The 17587-nt window shown below is 42.0% G+C and overlaps 2 protein-coding genes across 2 annotated transcripts in view; one reads left to right on the top strand and one right to left on the bottom strand.

Annotated features, from left to right (window-relative positions):
- Positions 1-1703: 1703 nt before the first annotated feature.
- PAK1IP1 (PAK1 interacting protein 1) lies at positions 1704-15363 on the bottom strand. Its single transcript, XM_011989645.1, has 10 exons — positions 14990-15363; positions 12596-12758; positions 7862-7982; positions 7712-7786; positions 7224-7276; positions 6050-6195; positions 5858-5955; positions 3218-3317; positions 2361-2484; positions 1704-2203 (listed from the first exon to the last, which is right to left on the bottom strand). The coding sequence occupies exons 1-10, from the start codon at positions 15071-15073 to the stop codon at positions 1989-1991; spliced, it is 1179 nt and encodes a 392-aa protein (XP_011845035.1). The 5' UTR covers positions 15074-15363; the 3' UTR covers positions 1704-1988.
- An 83-nt stretch (positions 15364-15446) lies between these two features.
- The window catches only part of LOC105546451 (chromosome unknown open reading frame, human C6orf52), a 32222-nt gene continuing 30081 nt past the window's right edge, over positions 15447-17587 (top strand). The window contains exon 1 of the mRNA XM_011989644.1: positions 15447-15545. The gene's annotated coding sequence lies outside the window, so the exon portion shown is untranslated. The remainder of the gene's footprint in view (positions 15546-17587) is intronic.

Below are 17587 nucleotides of genomic sequence, written 5' to 3'. Positions count from 1 at the left end.
ATTTCAAAAAAAAAAAAAAAACAACTCTCAGAATTCAACAGCAAAAAAGAAAGATTATTAACATCATTAGCTATCAGAGCAATGTAAGTTATAACCACAATAAAGTTTCACAACACTCTTACTGGAATGGCTAAGACTAACATCAAATGCTGGAAAGATGCAGAGAAACTGTATCACTCAAACATTACTGGTAGAAATGTAAAATCATACAGCTATTCTGGAAAACTTTGGAATTCCTGGGCATTTATCCAAGAGAAATGAAGACTCCTGTTCACATAAAAACCTGCACACAAATGTTTACAGCAACTTTATTTAGATACCTAACAACAGGAAACATTCCTGACGTCCTTCTACAGGTGTTTACTATGGTACCTCTATACGGACATTCCACTCAGTACTAAAAACAGAACTGTTGATGCAACAACCTGGATCAATGCCCAGATTATGCTGAGTGAAAAGCCAATCCCAAAAGAAACTATCTATAATCCAATCATAATTTTGGCAAAATTACAGAGATGGAGAACAGACCACTGGTACCAGAGGTTACGAAGGTGGGCGCAGCTATACAAGCACGAGAGGAAACTGAGTATGGCTTGTAAGGACAAATGGGATCATTGTGATAGAAATGTTCTGTATCTTGATCTTATCATTTCTATTATATCTTGGCTTGGTTGTGATATTGCCCTTGTTTTGCAAGATGTTATCATCGGGAAAACCGGGTGGAATCTCTCTGTTATTTCTTACAAGTATATATTTCTTACAATGACCTCAAAATTTTTAAGTTGAATTGATAAAACAAAGCCAATGACCTACATTTATGTTAATAGCTTATGAAATAAGCTAACAAAGGAGGAGACTGATGTTAAGACACACAATTTGGTTCATTTCCTGGACAATTTACGCCTATGGAGTGGTAATTCCAGTGCCTGTTCTTATTCTGCCTAATCACAAGTGATTTTCCTGATGGCCTCAGGTATCTAATATCTGCCTGGCTAATTCAAACCTATGGATCCCCAATAATGTCTTTTTCTTTTTTTTTTCTTAAGACAGGGTCTGGCTCCATTGCCGAGGCTGGAGTAGAGTGGCACAGTCTCAGCTCACCGCAACTTCCACATCCTGGGCTCAAGCCATCCTTCCCACCTCCGCCTCATGAGTAGCTGGGAGCATGTTACCACACCAGTTGATTTTTTGAGAGAGACAGGTTCTCCCTACGTTACCCATGCTGGTCTCAAACTCCTTGGCTCAAGCTACCAGCTACTTGGGAGGCTAAGGCAGGAGAATCGCTTGAACCCGGGCGACGGAGGTTGCAGTGAGCTGAGATTGCGCCACAGCACTCCAGCCTGGGCAACAGTGAGACTCCATCTCAAAAAAAAAAAAAAAAAAAGAAAAAAGAAAAAAAGATCATTTTCCCATCCTTATTTTGTACATCTACTGCTTGGAAGCAAAGTAGCTTCAAGCCTGGCAATCTCTCTATAATCTTAGGTACGCGGTCCTACACTTAAGCATATGTTTGTTTCATACATATATATCTTATATATGTATAATCTTTTAAGTTTCTCCTGTTGGTATGAAAATCTAAAATTACTACTTATCATTTGAAGAGGCTAAAGGCAGTTCTTAAATTCTTCCCCATTTAGGAGAAAATTTTGAATAATGACTCCTTCATCCAAATCTGATAAAGAATGTGTTCAATATTTTGTATCATTTTACAGTATATTTTGAGAAAGAACTTTATTTGCTTTGTACAAAAATTGCATGACACATTAACATATTATATATCAACAGGATACATAATTCATAAAACACTGTCTGCCAAAAGTAATTTTACCACTGTTTAAAAAAAAACCCCATCTAAAAGTCGCTTTATAATATGTATATTTTCTCCAAAGGAAGAAATTTCTTGCTTTTACTCAGAGGGAAAAAGAGAAAATGTACATTTGAGTAGAATGATTTCATCTAAAAGAGTTCTTTCAGGAGACATCTGGGATTCACTGCATTATTTTTATTTTCTTCTTTTTCCTCTTCTTTTCCAACATTTCTACCATTTTCCTCTTCTTGGTTGATACCAGGCCACTTTCTTTTGTTGCTTTCTTACTGTCACCTGCTAAACTGCGTTTCTTTGTGTTAGGTTTTGACTGCTTTTCTTCTTTGTGCACTGTGTCACCAGGCTCCTTTTTGCCAATTTTGGACTGTTCTTTACTTACTGCAACACAAAAGAGAGTGCTTTTAAAGACTGTTTTCCCCTTTGAATGAAATAAACACAGGCTGTCAATAAAGTGAAATTATCTGGATCTCCTCCACTTCTACAATTTAAGAGATAACAGATTATTCACAATGTCAGAACAATCAAATTCGATTACCAGGAGAAGGCTCTGCTGCTGGAGGAAAGCTTTCTTTCGTGTCTGGCACTTTGTCTAGCCACACTCCAAGACATGTCAGCCTGGCTTTAGTGTTTACTTCACAGAGTAAAGATGGGGGAACTTTCTAAACAGAAGAAACAAACATTCAGAATGCGCATTTTCAATAATTTCTTTTTCCATAATCAAGTTACCTTAATTTAAAACTTCCTATATTTTCTTGAATACAAAATATGATATTCAGAAGCAACATATAATGTTCACTCATGGTTAGGTTTGACTGTGTTATTCACAGAGCCAATTTCTAAGAAGTATTCAGAATTTGAAAATTCTAAAGAAAGGAATCAGGTCTTATTTCCAGGGCTGAACAAAGAACCTTGGAAAAAGAGACATTCAACAAACCATATTCACAGAATGTGTTTATGAGAGAACAAAGAATAAACCAAGAGAGACTGTAAGGAGACTACAGGAGGGAATTTAATTTTCCAAACTGTCTGGTTCAAATGGTTTGTTAATTTCATAATTGATCAGGAGCTTCCAAATTATTTTTAGCAATGGCAGTATTTTTACCTAAGAGCTTCCAGAGAACTCCAATACTCAAGAGAGAGGAAAGTAGAGCTTCTCTGACTAAAAAGAGCAGCGCAAGTTCTGGGAAACCGCCAGCTCACACTCAGAAATGACAACCATCAAGGCAGCTCCACGGGAACCCTAATTTTAAAACCATTAATATCAATCATGCCTGGAAGAAATTTAAAACGTTTATTTAAAGACTAATGTCTTATGACCCTTAAAAAATATTCCACCTCACTTACGAGCAAGATTTGTATTAAAGTACATTTAGATTGTGTTAAGGCACTGACCTTATCCTGCTCAAGCTTCCACATTTTGATGAAACCATCACTCGATGCTGTAACAATAACATGTTGCTCTGGAATTTCAAAACTGAACATGTCCTTTACCCTAGGAGAGAAATATTAACACCATAAAAGACCCTGTCCTCCAAAAAGTCTAATATTGTTAAAAACTACACACACAGACTAGTGCTTTCTCACTGTTTCAGGTATTTCCAAACTGCTCAATGAAAGGTGCCTTAAAACGTAACTATGCTTCACATTCCCATTAATGAGATATATTCAGGCCCAAAATACAAGATAAAATCAACTGCCAACTATATCTGAAGGAAAAGTTGAAAAGATAACAGATAATAAATAATCAGGTTATTACAAAGGAACTAAAGATGAGTAAAACAAAGCCCATCACCACAAGAAACTCCAAGTTCAGTAAGGAGAGAAAAGACAACAGAAATGATGAATCAAGGCCTCTCCCACACACCCATTTCCCTCATCTCCAGTCCCACCACTGTTAGTCTAAGCCGCTATTATTTTTCCTCTGGATCACAGAAGTAGCCTAATTGGCCTTTCTGCTTCTATTTTGCCCCTTAACAACTTTTTTTTTTTTAAGACGGAGTCTTGCTCTGTCACCCAGGCTAGAGTGCAGTGGCGGGATCTCAACTCACAACAACCTCCACCTCCTGGGTTCAAGCGATTCTCCTGCCTCAGCCTCCTGAGTAGCTGGGATTACAGGTGTGCACCACCATGCCCGGCTAATTTTTGTATTTTTAGGAGAGACGGGGTTTCACCATGTTGGTCAGCCTGGTCTGGAACTCCTGACCTCATGATCCGCCCGCCTCAGCCTCCCAAAGTGCTGGGATTACAGGCGTGAGCCACTGCACCGGCCAACAATTTTTAAAAATGTAAATCAAATCTTGTAACTTCCAGGCTTAAAACCCTACAAAACTGGGACCTACTTTAAAATAACATGGGAAAGGAGGAAGTGGCTGGGCATATAGATGAAGCAAAACTGGCCACACAGTGATAGTTGCTAAAGCTGGTGGCGGGTCTTAAAGGGTTAGCACCTTAAACCAGTCTAAATGCTTTTAAATTTTTCCATAGTAAGAAAAATTATGATGATTATGGGCACCATTTGGCTTCCACCATCCTCTCCTTGCTCATTCTCACCTAGTCACACAGTTCTTCTATCTGCTCCTAAAATACACCAAGCTCTGTTCTCCCTCAGGGTCTTTGCACCTGTGCCTCTCTCTTCTTTTAAAAACTAGCTCCTTTTTCATTCCTAAGGTCTCACATCTTCTTCCCTCATCATCCTATCTAAACCAATTACCCTTGTTAATCTTTAATCACTCTACTTTTCTATTTCCATCCTGTCATAATGATCTGCTTGTTTGTAATCTATTGCCTCCTTACAATATAAAAGCCATGAGAGCACAAGCTCCCGTCTTTTCTGTTCATCATTAAATACCTTGTGTAGTATTTCATAATGATGCTCAATGAATACTTGTTAAATAAATGAATGGTCAAATATCTGAAGTGTTACTAGTACATCTGGAATGGCGACCTTGAAGAATATGTTTACTTCCCAATATAGCAGAAGAGTAAGGCCTTTATACTACTGACTGCAGTACTCTTACAGATTTCTTAAAACTTAACCACTGTTTAAGAAATAAGAACTAAGACTCATTTGAGACATAGAACATGCAAAGGGAACACATTAAATTCTAACTCTGTGTATTAAATCACCTTTTTCAAAATTACTGGAAAAAGCAGGGATATAAGAGTCAGATAAAATCGGGCTCAGCTCTCAGCTCCATTACCTAAGAGTGGGGTAATATTGGCCAAGCCACTTAACTACTTACTTTGAGACTATCCACCTGCTAGAAATAGAGAAAGCATTAAAAGTTAATAAAAACTGGCACAAAACAGGAACTCAATAACGTCAATTCACTTCTCCTGCAGGAAAAGAAAAATCACACGGAAAAGGGGAAGAAGTAGGCAAGGGGAATTACATAAAAGGACAAAAGTAGATGCGAACAAAGCTCAAGATTGTTTAGTCTTTTGTTTGTTCAAATATGCTTGATTGCAGGCTCCAAGTCTAACAGACATTTAAAAAATATCTTGTGCAAATGACAGTCCTGAAAACAATTTCATCACTTTTGCATTATTATTATTATTTTTGAGACGGAGTCTCACTCTGTCACCAGGCTGGAGTGCAGAGATGTGATTTTGCCTTACTGCAACCTCCGCCTCCAGGGTTCAAGCGATTCTCCTGCCTCTCCCTCTCGAGTAATTGGGACTACAAACACGCAACACCACACCAATTATTTTATTTTTAGTAGAGATGGGTTTCACCATGTTGGCCAGGATGGTCTCGATCTCTTGACTTCCTGATCCGCCTGCCTCCACCTCCCAAAGTGTTGGGATTACAGGCGTGAGCTACTGCACCCGGCCCACTTTTGCATTATTAAAGGCCAGGAAGATAACACTTTCCACCATCTTATTAGACTCCAGATACCATATACTGTACGTGTAGATATGTCTGATTATTTCTGCAGTTGTCAATAAAAACATATAACCTGGTTTATGAAACTACTGCATATACACCATTTATTAAGACTAAACAAATACACCAGAGATTAGTAAAAATACCTGTTTTCATGAGCTTTAAATTCACAGAGGCACACTAGCGAATCACAGTCAAAAAACCTTATAACTTCTTCATCTCCAGCCACTGCAAGGACAGACTCCTAGCAGAGAGGAAAAAGAGTAATAACATCCAGAATGTCATCAACAGTTCCAACCATCACCACAAACTTTCGTCACTGATTTCTGATTACTTACTGAAAGAAATTTAACAGAGGAAATTCTCTTTTCATTTGTGATGGTGCCACTAATGGATGCAGTGTCGAGCTGATAGATGTCTATTTTATTCTGTATGATAACTACATATTGCTCTCCTCTTGGGGACCACTCTACTATGTGAGCATCTATAAGTGGAAAAAAAATGAAGTTTATTTATTTTGTAAATAAAACATAAAATGATCATAGCAATAATAAAAATAGAAAATATTTATACTGCGTATTTTCAAATTTATTATCCTAGTTTATCTTCATAACACATTTTACAAGTTAAGTTTTTTAGAAAACAATCTAGGTTCCAAAAGTCAAAGGTTGGCCAGGTGCAGTGGCTCAAACCTGTAATGCCAGCACTTTGGGAGGCCAAGATGGGCGGATCACTTAAGGCCAGGAGTTTGAGACCAGCCTGGCTAACATGGCAAAACCCCATCTCTACCAAAAAATACAAAAATTTAGCCAAGCATGGTGGCATGCGTCTGTAATCCCAGTTACTTGGGAGGGTGAGGCAGGAGAATCACTTGAACTCAGAAGGCAGAGGTTGTAGTGAGCTGAGATAGCACCACTGCACTCCAGCCTGGGTGACAGAGCGAGACTCTATCTCAAAAAATCAAATCAAATCAAATCAAATCAAATCAAAGGCAGGTGGCAGAGCCACAACAAGAATCTAGATCTAAAATGGGAAAAGAAAGAAACCCAAAGCATTTGCTCGGAGATCACCACCACCATGCAGAGAAATAAATATGTAACATACACACACGTAAAAATGTGTATCTATATTCATATTCCATAAGTCACTGTAAAACATACAGGTTGAGTATCCCTTATCCAAAACACTTGGGACCAGAACTGTTTTGGATTTTGTAATATCTGCATATATACAATGAAATATCTCGAGGATAAAACCCATGAAACTCATGTTTCAAGTCTACACATGAAATTCATCTATGTTTCATATACATCTAGCCTGAAGGTAATTTTACAAAATATTTTAAATAATTTTGTGCATGAAACAAAGTTCTGACTGTGACCCATCATGAGGTTAGGTGTTGAATTTTCTACTTGAGACATCACATCAGTGCTCAAAAAGTTTCAGATTTTGGAGCATTTCAGATTTCCAGATTAGGAATGCTCAACCTGTATTTCAAACAAAAATACTCACTTTGCTTTATATTTTTTATGAATGCTGATCTTCCTTCTACAAGATTCCACGTTCTGCAAAACAGGAAGCTTACTTATGGTGTGATCACCAACTACCTTTTACTAAGCGTAAAAGAACAAGCATAATGAAGGCTTACTCAAGTGACAATTTTAGTAAATACTGATTATTTAAAAGACCTGCTATCTTTCTGACAGCAACATTATGAAATATTATGAGGCAGGAATAAGACTTGCTCTATTCCCATATCCCTTTAACATGTCGTATCCATTGTATTTTCAAAAGGTTTCCCTTTCTAAAATCTTCAGTTCACAGCTATGATGACTGCAGCATAACTGCATGTTTGAAAGTAGTTTTTCATTTTTATCCTACCACTGTGAAAAGGTTCACCAGTTTTTGAGGTTTCCCTTGTATCACAGTATTTTTAAATGGTGGAGAGCTGTAGTAAAAGATACACCTTAGAAAAATGCTCTTGAGCATTAATGACTTACCTTAATGTCTTATCTGTACCAACCGAGAGAGCCAACTTGCCAGATGGGTGAATAGAAAGGAAGGTCACCTGTCCTCTATAACGAAACCAACAGTTAGTCCCCAACTTGACTGGCACATCGAGGATGCCAAAGGGAAAGAGCCCAACTCACTTGTGAGCTTTAATTGACTTCAGGCATTCCCATTTCTTTGCATCCCAGATACAGATGAGTCCATCTTCCGCTCCACTGATTAAATGCCTGTTGCCATAGAATTTCAGGCAAGTTATTGTACCTACAGGAAAACCAAAATAGGCAAAAATAATATTCGTTTTAAATACAAACTCCATTTCTGATTTGGAGGCTATGCTATGCTAAGTAAAACACTCAATATTTTTTTTTTTTTGAGGCAGGGTTTCACTCTTGTTACCCAGGCTGAAGTGCTATGGCACAATCTTATCTCACTGCAACCTCTGCCTCCTGGGTTCATGCAATCTTCCCACCTCAACCTCCTGAGTAACTGGGACTACAGGTGCACATCAATACACCTAGCTGATTTTTGTATTTTTTGTAGACACAGGGTTTCACCATGCCATGTTGCCCAGGTTGGTCTTGAACTCCTGGGCCCAAGCGATCTGCCCACCTCAGCCTCCCAAAGTGCTGGGATTACAGGGGTGAGCCACTGTGCCTGGCCTCAATGTCTTAATATTACTAAGATATACCTTAAATTTTTTCATATAAGTACAGTTGTTCAAATCTATGCAAATATTTTCAGCAGAGTATCTCCAGTTTAGATACACATTTGAACAAATCAGTTCACGTCCTTGCTTTACCTCTTCAAATTATAAGTTTAGAAGGTGGCTGGCTAGGAAAGTTTGAGCAGAAGTAAACAAAACTAACCAGCTAACAAGCTAATCTGGGGAACAAACCAGGTGTACTGCCACATGACTTCCACTTTCTGAACAGTGAATGAGCTACCCAATCAGCCACAATCCAATCATTATCACTCAGACCTGTTTTGATCCATTTCCACACATTTCGCATTCATTTGTTCATATTTTCCTCTCCTTATTATCCTATTTCTCACTTTGGAAAGTTTGCTTTCCCACATCTGCTTCCCTAGAAAAAAGCTTATCTATTAGCAACTCTCTAAAATAGGATGTATGCACCCATAAAAAGGAATGAGCTCATATCCTTTGCAGGGATGTAGATGCAGTTGGAAGCCATTATCCTCAGCAAACTAATGCAGGAAGAGAAAACCAAACACTGGCTGGGCAATGTGGCTCATGCCTGTAATCCCAGAACTTTGGGAGGCCAAGGCGGGCGGATCACCTGAGATCAGGAGTTGAAGACCAGTCTGGCCAACATGGTGAAACCGTATCTCTACTGAAAATACAAAAATTAGCTGGATGTGGTGGTGTGCGCCTGTAGTCCCAGCTACTCAGGAGGCTGAGGCACAAGAATCGCTTGAACCCGGGAGATGGAGGTTGCAGTGAGCCGAGATTGCACCACTGCACTCGAGCCTGTGTGACAGAGCAAGACTCCATCTCAAAAAAAAAAAAAGAAAGAAAGAAAAAGAAAAGAAAGAAAACCAAACCAAACACCGCATGTTCTCACACAGGGGAAGGACACCACACACTGGGGCCTGTGGCAGCGGAAGGGTTGGGGGAAAGAGAGCATTAGAAAGAACAGCTAATGGACGCTGGGTGATGGGACGTTTACCTAGCTAACAAACCTGCACATCCTGCATGTGTACCCCTGAACTTAAAATAAAAGTTGAAGGAAAAAAAGAAAAGAATTAAAAAAGGAAAAAAAAAAAAAGATTTATACAAGAAACAGAAGAAACTAAGAGCCCTACTTCATTCACCCCCCAATCTAAACACCTTTTATGTAATTCCTTTTCTTATTGTTGAACTCGTACTAATGGGTTTGGACAGGTCAAATTTAACTTATTTCTTCCAAACCTGAGAGAGAAGACTTCTTTGTATGAACTGGGACTAGGAGATAGAGAAAAAAAGAATGTATATTTTAATCACTCAAAGCACAGCTTCGGATGAAGAGCAAGATAGCTGTCAAAGCAGCAATGGACAGTCTGCCACGGTCTGAAAGTGTCCCCCAAAATTCATCTGCTGAAACTTAGTTGCCAATGTGACAGTTTAAGAGGTGAGACCTTTAGGAGGTGATGGTGACTAAGTCACGAGGGCAAGCCCCCAGGAACGGGATTAGAGGATTGCGACCTTCTAAAAGTTTGGCTGGGCGCGGTGGTTCACGCCTATAATCCCAGCACTTTGGGAGGCTGAGGCGGGTGGATCACTTCAGGTCAAGAGTTCAAAACCAGCTGGCCAACATGGTGAGACCCCCGTCTCTACTGAAAACACAAAAATTAGTTGGGTGTGGTGACAGGTGCCTATAATCCAAGCTACCTAGGAGGCTGAGGCAGGAGAATCGCTTAAACCCAGGAAGCAGAAGTTGCAGTGAGCCAAGATCGCGCCACTGCACTCCAGCCTGGGTGACAAAGCGAGACTCCGCCCCCCGCTCCCCAAAAGTTTTTGTTTGTTTTCTTTTTTAAAACTGGCTCCAACTCTCGAGCTTGACCTTACAAAATTGTGTAGGGAGCTGCTTTGCCCTTCCACCATATGAGGACACAACAACAGAGCGCCAGTCCTTATGAGACGTGAAAATCTGCTGATGCCTTAATCTTAGACTTCCCAGCCTCTACAACTGTGAGAAATAAATCTCTATTATTGATAAATTACTCACTCTCAGGTATTTCGTTATAGCAGTCTGAATAAACTAAGGGAACATCTAATAGAAGGAAGCCATTTATGGCTGCAAATTTACTGCTGGAAACCAACGCCTGGTGTGGATCCTCTGAAATACATGTAAGATTGGGTAGGAAAAGGGCACCTTTCTTTGCAATAAACCAACTTTCTTAGCTGAGTTACTCCGCATTCTCTGTCCTCTGGGAAAATGCAATAAAAACAGCATAAAAATGTTTGGTACTGAAGAAAAAAATTTACCTGTTCAGTCTTTCTCTCCCTTGATTCTGCCACTATCCTGGGTACCTTGACCACCAGGGTGGAAAACCAAACCACAAGCTGGGCATTGTAGTACTACTTCTTGACTTCAACTCCAGTGACCTTTGCCTCCCCTGCATTTCAGTCCCCTACACCCACAGGCTGGGCGTCATTACCACATAGAGCTGTTCCACGGTATAACACTTGACCTCTAGGAACCTATTTGCTGACCACAAGCTCACATCTTCCCATCCCTTTCACGCCTTCCTGCACTCACACTCCACCTGCTTTTGTATTTAGAGATCTCTAGGCCCTTGACACCACTTTTCTTTTTTTTTCGTTTTTTTTTGAGACACAGTCTTGTTCTGTCACCTAGGCTGGAGTGCACTGGCACAATCTCGGCTCACGGCAACCTCCGCCTCCCCGGGTTCAAGCGATTCTCCTGCCTTAGCCTCCCGAGTAGCTGGGACTACAGGTGCGTGCCACCACGCGCAGCTAAGGTTTTGTATTTTTAGTAGAGACGGGGTTTCTCCATGTTAGCCAGGATGGTCTCGATCCCCTGACCTACTGCTCAGCCCACCTCAGCCTCCCAAAGTGCTGGGATTACAGGTGTGAGCCACCACGCCCGGCCTTTGACAACACATTTTCTCTATGCTGACAAACGAATCCACTCCTTCACCAAAATTCTTAATTCCTTTGTAACTCAATCCTTCTACCGCACACACCAAGTAACCTTCCCCTCTCTAGGGAAATGTCTGTGGCTTATTACCGAAGAAACTCAGAAAATCTTGCAAACTGATGTTACTCAATCCGTAGCTGCCGATTCCAATGGCGCAGGCCTTCATCAGTCCTTCCGTTGGGGTTCTCAGTCAGCATCCCTCCTATACAAACTGGCAGTACTTTCCTCAAGCCCACATCATTCATTCGCTAGCTTGCCCTCTCCCTCCCTCCCAATTCAGTCTCTACCTGGCTCTCTCAAGGACTCCAGGATCTGGTCCCATCTACTTCTCCAGCCCCTCAAACTCCCAGTTTAACCTTCTCATAATCCGGAACTGCTTACAGTTCCCCATGAACACCAGCGGTCAAAAGCATGGGCTCCAGACCTAGGTGCAAGTTCTAGTTCCACTGTTTGAGACCTCAGGCAAGTCAAGTAACATCTTTGAAACTAGGTGTTCTCTTTTACTTTCTTGGCACACAGAGGGGTACTTAATATGCCCTCAATAAAGTTAGATATTGCTATGATGCTACTACCTGTGCTCCTCATACTGCCACCTCTGCCTGGAATGTCCTTTCTCCCTCTTTGCAAACTTTACCTGCCTAACAACTGACATTTCTCTTTTAAGATAATTCAGATGTCATTTTAAGGAAGGTTTCAGTGAAAACCTCACTCTGACTCCCTAACTCTCTGACTGGGTTAAATGCCTCCTTTCTGTCTCCCAAGACAGACTGAAAGCCAACCCAGAGCAACAAACCATTTTTTTTTTTTTGAGACGGAGTCTCACTCTGTCGCCCAGGCTGGAGTGCAGTGGCGCGATCTCAGCTTACTGCAAGCTCTGCCTCCCGGGTTCAAACGATTCTCCTGCCTCAGCCTCCCGAGTAGCTGGGACTACAGGTGCGTGCCACCACACCTGGCTAATTTTTTTTTTGTATTTTAGTAGAGACAGGTCTGGTCTCCAGCTACTGACCTCAGGTGATCCACTCGCTCAGCCTCCCAAAGTGCTGGGATTACAGGTGTGAGCCACTGCGCCCGGCTAAGAAACCATTTTTTAAAACATTCCTCTATCTTCTAGCACAGAATCTGCTATAAAGTAGACAAAACAAATTGTTCAACTGAAGTCAAATTGTAAAGAACACTTCCACGTTCTCATCTTAAGAGATACAATTTTCTTACCACTGTGATGCACTAGAGCCCCATGCTCTACCTTCTTTTTCATGTCATAAATGTGAATTGTTTCATCTTTGCTCCCAGTGACCACAAAACGGCTATTGACAGCTACTGCTGACAAGGAGGCAGTGTGAGCATGGTGAGTGAAGTCAGCCACAAGAGTCCATTGCTGTTGAAGATGAAAACATACAATGAATGCCACAGTCACACCACAGTTCTACCAACTATCCACTGGCAGTTTTCATGAATCATGGAACCATTTATCTGCTTCTGAAAAGATAAACTGTTTCACGATTCATGAAAACTATCAATGGATCCTATAAAGGGAAAAATGACATGTTAAACTACAAAATGACATGTAGTTTACACAAAGGACTTGAGACTTGATAAGGAAGGTAAAGCAAGGAGGTGGGCAGGCAACACTGGGTATCATCACTCTAGAACACAGTAGTGGAGACTGGACAAGGGAAGACTTTTAGATCCTACACAAAGCTTTAACTCTTTAATGTTATTACTTTATATGTGAGACTTAATTTATTTTTTCAGATATTCAGATTTTTATTTGAATTTATTCTTTCAAATGATGAGTGCCTACTATGTGTCTGGCACTATTCCAAGCAGTTGACATATAGCAGTGAACTGCGATTCTTCCACCTAAGCCTCCTGAGTAGCTGGGATTACAAGCACTAGCCATCGTGCCCAGCTAATTTTGGTAGAGACGGGATTTCACCACGTTGGTCAGGCTGGCCTTGAACTCCTGACCTCAGGTGATCCACCTTCCTCGCCCTACCAAAGTGCTGGGATTACATGCGTGAGCCACCGCACCCGGCCGACGTGTCTTATATAGAAAACCCAACAGAGTGAAGGTATGTTTCCATGAGTACCAACATAAGCCCTAGAGAATCACCAATAATGAAATCTCAGGAACTCTGTGCTTATTGCCATGGGAAGTCTGACTGGATGAGTGCGAAGCACGACAGCAAAATACACACACACACTCCTTAAACTGAAGGAACTGCATCAAACAGTATTTGCAAAACAAACCGAAAAAGAAAAAAACCCATCAAACTTCTCTGAACATGTGTTACTGCAAATCAGGTCCTTAATAATTACAGCAACAGATACTCCTTCCATCATTTAAGACCAAGGGGGCCTCCTTTGAATCAAGTATTCTTGCGAAGCTGCTACGGCCTTAAATCAAGTAATAACCTTTTAAAATCCACATATTGTAGGTTATCTAGGCTGCTGCTTAGATTTAGTAGCAGTATAGGGTAATGGTTAAGAGTTTCAAATGTCAGAGACCCTTGGGGGCTCCTGACACTTTGGGGTCAGCTCTGCCAATTATTATCTGTGTGGCCTTCAGCAGTCACTTAACCTATCTAGGACCAACATTTTGGTTCCTCATCTGCAAAACGAGAATAACTGCATCCTCCTCAGAGGGTTGCTGTGAGGCCTACTGTGTGTCTGGAACATAGTTAAGTAATTTCACTACAAAAAAAAAAATTAGATAGTATCATCTTTGACTATTCAAAACACGTCACTTTTCAGCCAAAGGCAAAGAGCAAATACCTGGAGTGGGAAACAAAATAAACAAAAGCAATAGGTCAAGTGATATACTTCCAAATTTTCTGGATAATTAAAGATGGACGCCTTGACTTCATAAAGTACTGTACTCAATAAAACGGGTTTCTAGAAAATGCTTAGAATTGCTTCGAGAATAAAAGTGAGCTAGACGTTAGGAGGTCGGATTTCTAGTCGTGAGTATAGTCCTATCTACCTATTTGACTACTGGCAATTTATTTGACCTTTTTATTTATTCACACATCTAGTAATATCATATTCTGCTGTAATTTCTCTCCATCTATGTGTCTCCTCAGTCCGCCACCCCTTATGTAGGGAACGTCTCTAAGGTACGATCCATACTTTCAGCATCTTCGCATCTCCACCGCCCAGCTCGCCATAAGTTCCCAACAAATAACGAATTGGTATCGCTTTATCTATACGGGATTTATCCTAATCCAGATTCAGTCATTTGTAAAATTCCAGGACAGAAATTCAGCAAAAGAGAGAGATCTTCTTTCATTAAATTCTGAATACTGTCAACTTAAGGGATCGATCCTTAAATCCACAATCTACGACTCATTTGTCCGTATGCAGAAATGCCGGTTTCCTCTGTGTCCTGTGGACCTTTTGTCTACTAGAAAAGGCAGATACTGTCTCATTTTGATAAAATATCCATTACGTTTTCAAAGGTTTGCTTTTCTCTTAAGTCTCTTAGGTTTCATTCACCAAATCATCCAGTGAACAGCAGGCGCTCCAATGTTTACCTTTGCTGTGCAGGAACCAAACCCGACCTTCCCGGCCCCGCCTCCGACTGTCTCTAGGTACGCGGTATCTCACCTCGTGGTCGCCGCACGCCTCGGACTCCGGGTGTACAGCGAACCCAAAGAGGACCTGCTCGTAGCAACCAGCGACCAGCTCCATTCAGCAGCGCACGTGCCTCTTCAGCCAGCCCGGCTCAGCCTGGAGGTGATAGAACCGGATGCCAAAAAAAAAAAAGTCTGAGTCCTTTTTGCATCGGCGCTCGAATTATACGTCAGGTTCCAGGGCTGCCTTTAAGTCTCCTGTAAACGTGGAAACACTTTCAGCGCGAGGAGGTCACATGGATTTCCCAAGAGGAGAATAAGTAAAGATGCCACATGAGAAGGTTCTCCCTGCAAGAAGAAAAAAATCGGCGGCAAGCAGGCATATCTCAGGAAGGTGCGAGCTGGGCCTGAGGGGAGCGGGCGGGACTTCCTCTGCGAAGCCCCTCATCTCCGTGACGTCAGGAGGAGGCGGGGCCGACTTCCGGCCAGGTGGGTAGTGGCGCCGCCATCGCCTATGGTGGGTTATGTACTACTAGGATAGAAGTTTTTGTTCAGGAAACAGCGGAACGAGCCTTTCTGTCGCTAACAGGGCAAGGAGGGGTGGGATTAGGGTTCGCAGTGACCTGTTCCAGTGGCGCAGCAGTCACTCTGCCTGGACGGACCCGGTGTGCTAGATGTGTCCGCGTTCCCGTCTGCCCGGGCCAGAATCCCCGCCCTGCACACTTTCTCTGCCCGCTTGCCTAACTCTGGGGTTCTGTTGTCCAGGGTTGCGGCACCTCCTGGGGAGGGAGCAGTGAGCCTTGTTTTTTTTTTTTTTTCTTTTCTTTTTTTTGAGACGAAGTTTCGCTCTTTTTGCCCAGGCTGGAGCGCAGTGGCGCGATGTCGGCTCACCGCAACCTCCGCCTCCCGGGTTCAAGCAGTTCTCCTGCCTCAGCCTCCCGAGTAGCTGGGATTACAGGCATGCGCCACCACGCCTGGCTAATTTTTATTTTTTTGGTAGAAACACGGTTTCTCCATGTTGGCCAGGCTGGTTTTGAACTCCCGACCTCAGGTGATCCGCCTGCCTCGACCTCCCAAAGTTGCTGCGATTATAGGCGGAAGCCACCGCGCCCGGCCAGAGCCTTCATGTGGAAGTTAGGAAGATAGAGTGAGCCTGAGCAACATATTTTGATGCCGTCTCTAAAAAAATGTTTAAAAATCAGCTCGGCGTGGCGGCGCCCGCCTGTGTTCCCAGCAACTCGGAAGGCTGAGGTGGGATGATTGCTTGAGCCCAGGAGGCTGCAGGGAGCCTAGATCGTGCCACTGCACTCCAGCCTGGGGAACGAGCCAGACCCCGTTTCAAAGAAAAAAAAAGTCTTGTTCAATAAGGTTTAGAGATTCAGGTTTGTATTAGACATTACAGCTTTCCCACAAGCTCCGAACGGAGTAAATCTTGGTTCGTATAGTTCTCATAAACACTGTAGTAGGTCATTTGGTAAATGAGATGCATAGTCCATCCTTGTCAAATCTTAAGCCTCCATTTCAAGTGCAATAGTGCTTCAGCGCTTAGACCCTTTTGTTTCCGATAACTTTTCTTCTCTGGTATTCTGAATTGTCAGTACATGTTAATTAATAGAGGCCGGTTTGAGTCTTGCGAAAATGATTTCACTGGGGATGCTTTGGTTGTCATTGCAGTGCAGGAAAGGCCTTGTCATCGTTAGAGATAGATAATCGGTGCCACGAAGAAAAAACACGGAGAAAAAAGATCTCTCAGCAAGGCAATCTTTACTTTCTGCAGAAAGGGTGCTCAATTGCAGATGGACAATTGAGCGAGAGCACACCTGAACAAAGGCAAAGCAGACATACCTTACGCATTTGGGTTGTCCTTGCTGCTGTGTCCTGCATCCGTTGGCTGTAGCTGGACCTCATAATCTTAAACTGATACCCGATTTGCTAAATAGGCTGTGAGCTGGAACGTGCCTGTGAGCATGTCCCACAGTTACATAGGATAGGGCTTAACAAAGAGTTATTAGCACAAGGCAAGGAGGCTTGAAGTCAGTCAGTCTTTAAAAGAAACTATTGTTTCTAACACTTAGGATTTATTCTTTAACAAGAAGGGAAACTTTGAAGAGGAAACTTTTTACTTCCTATATCATCTGCCAGCTTTGTCAAGGCCAAATGTAAGCACTTCTCAGACACTGAAATGCTGTTGACAAACTAATTTTCAGTCTAGTGGAAATCCTTGTATTAATTCACCCTTCTAAAATCATTCTTGGCTGGGTGCAGTGGCTCACGCCTGTAATTCCAGCACTTTAGGAGGCCGAGGCGGGCAGATCACTTGAGGTCAAGACTCTGTCTTAAAAAAAAAAAAAGGCCGGACGCAGTGGCTCACGCCTGTAATCCCAGCACTTTCACGAGGTCAAGAGATCGAGGATCGAGACCATCCTGACCAACATGGTGAAACCCCTTCTCTACTAAAAATACAAAAATTAGCTGGATGTGGTGGTGTGTCCCTATAGTCCCAGCTGCTCGGGAGGGTGAGGCAGGAGAATCGCTTGAACTAGAGAGGTGGAGGTTGCAGTGAGCTGAGATCCCACCACTGCACTCCAACGTGGGCAACAGAGTGAGACTCTGTCTCAAAAAAAAAAAAAAA

The sequence above is a fragment of the Mandrillus leucophaeus genome, unplaced genomic scaffold (genome assembly GCF_000951045.1).
Source record: "Mandrillus leucophaeus isolate KB7577 unplaced genomic scaffold, Mleu.le_1.0 Scaffold36, whole genome shotgun sequence".
In the NCBI taxonomy this organism is placed as follows: domain Eukaryota; kingdom Metazoa; phylum Chordata; class Mammalia; order Primates; family Cercopithecidae; genus Mandrillus; species Mandrillus leucophaeus.
Note: the sequence above shows the minus strand (reverse complement) of the source record. Positions and strands in the feature narration are given on the sequence as shown.

Bases quoted from the DNA above. Each gene is read 5' to 3' on its own strand.
- PAK1IP1 (XM_011989645.1), bottom strand. From the start codon at position 15,073: ATGGAGCTGGTCGCTGGTTGCTACGAGCAGGTCCTCTTTGGGTTCGCT. The intron at 7,983-12,595 runs GTAAGAAAATTG...GTTTTCCTGTAG, and splicing joins GGCTCTAGTGCATCACAGTG to GTACAATAACTTGCCTGAAA. The intron at 2,485-3,217 runs GTCAGTGCCTTA...TCTTCTGTTTAG, and splicing joins GGAAGCTTGAGCAGGATAAG to AAAGTTCCCCCATCTTTACT.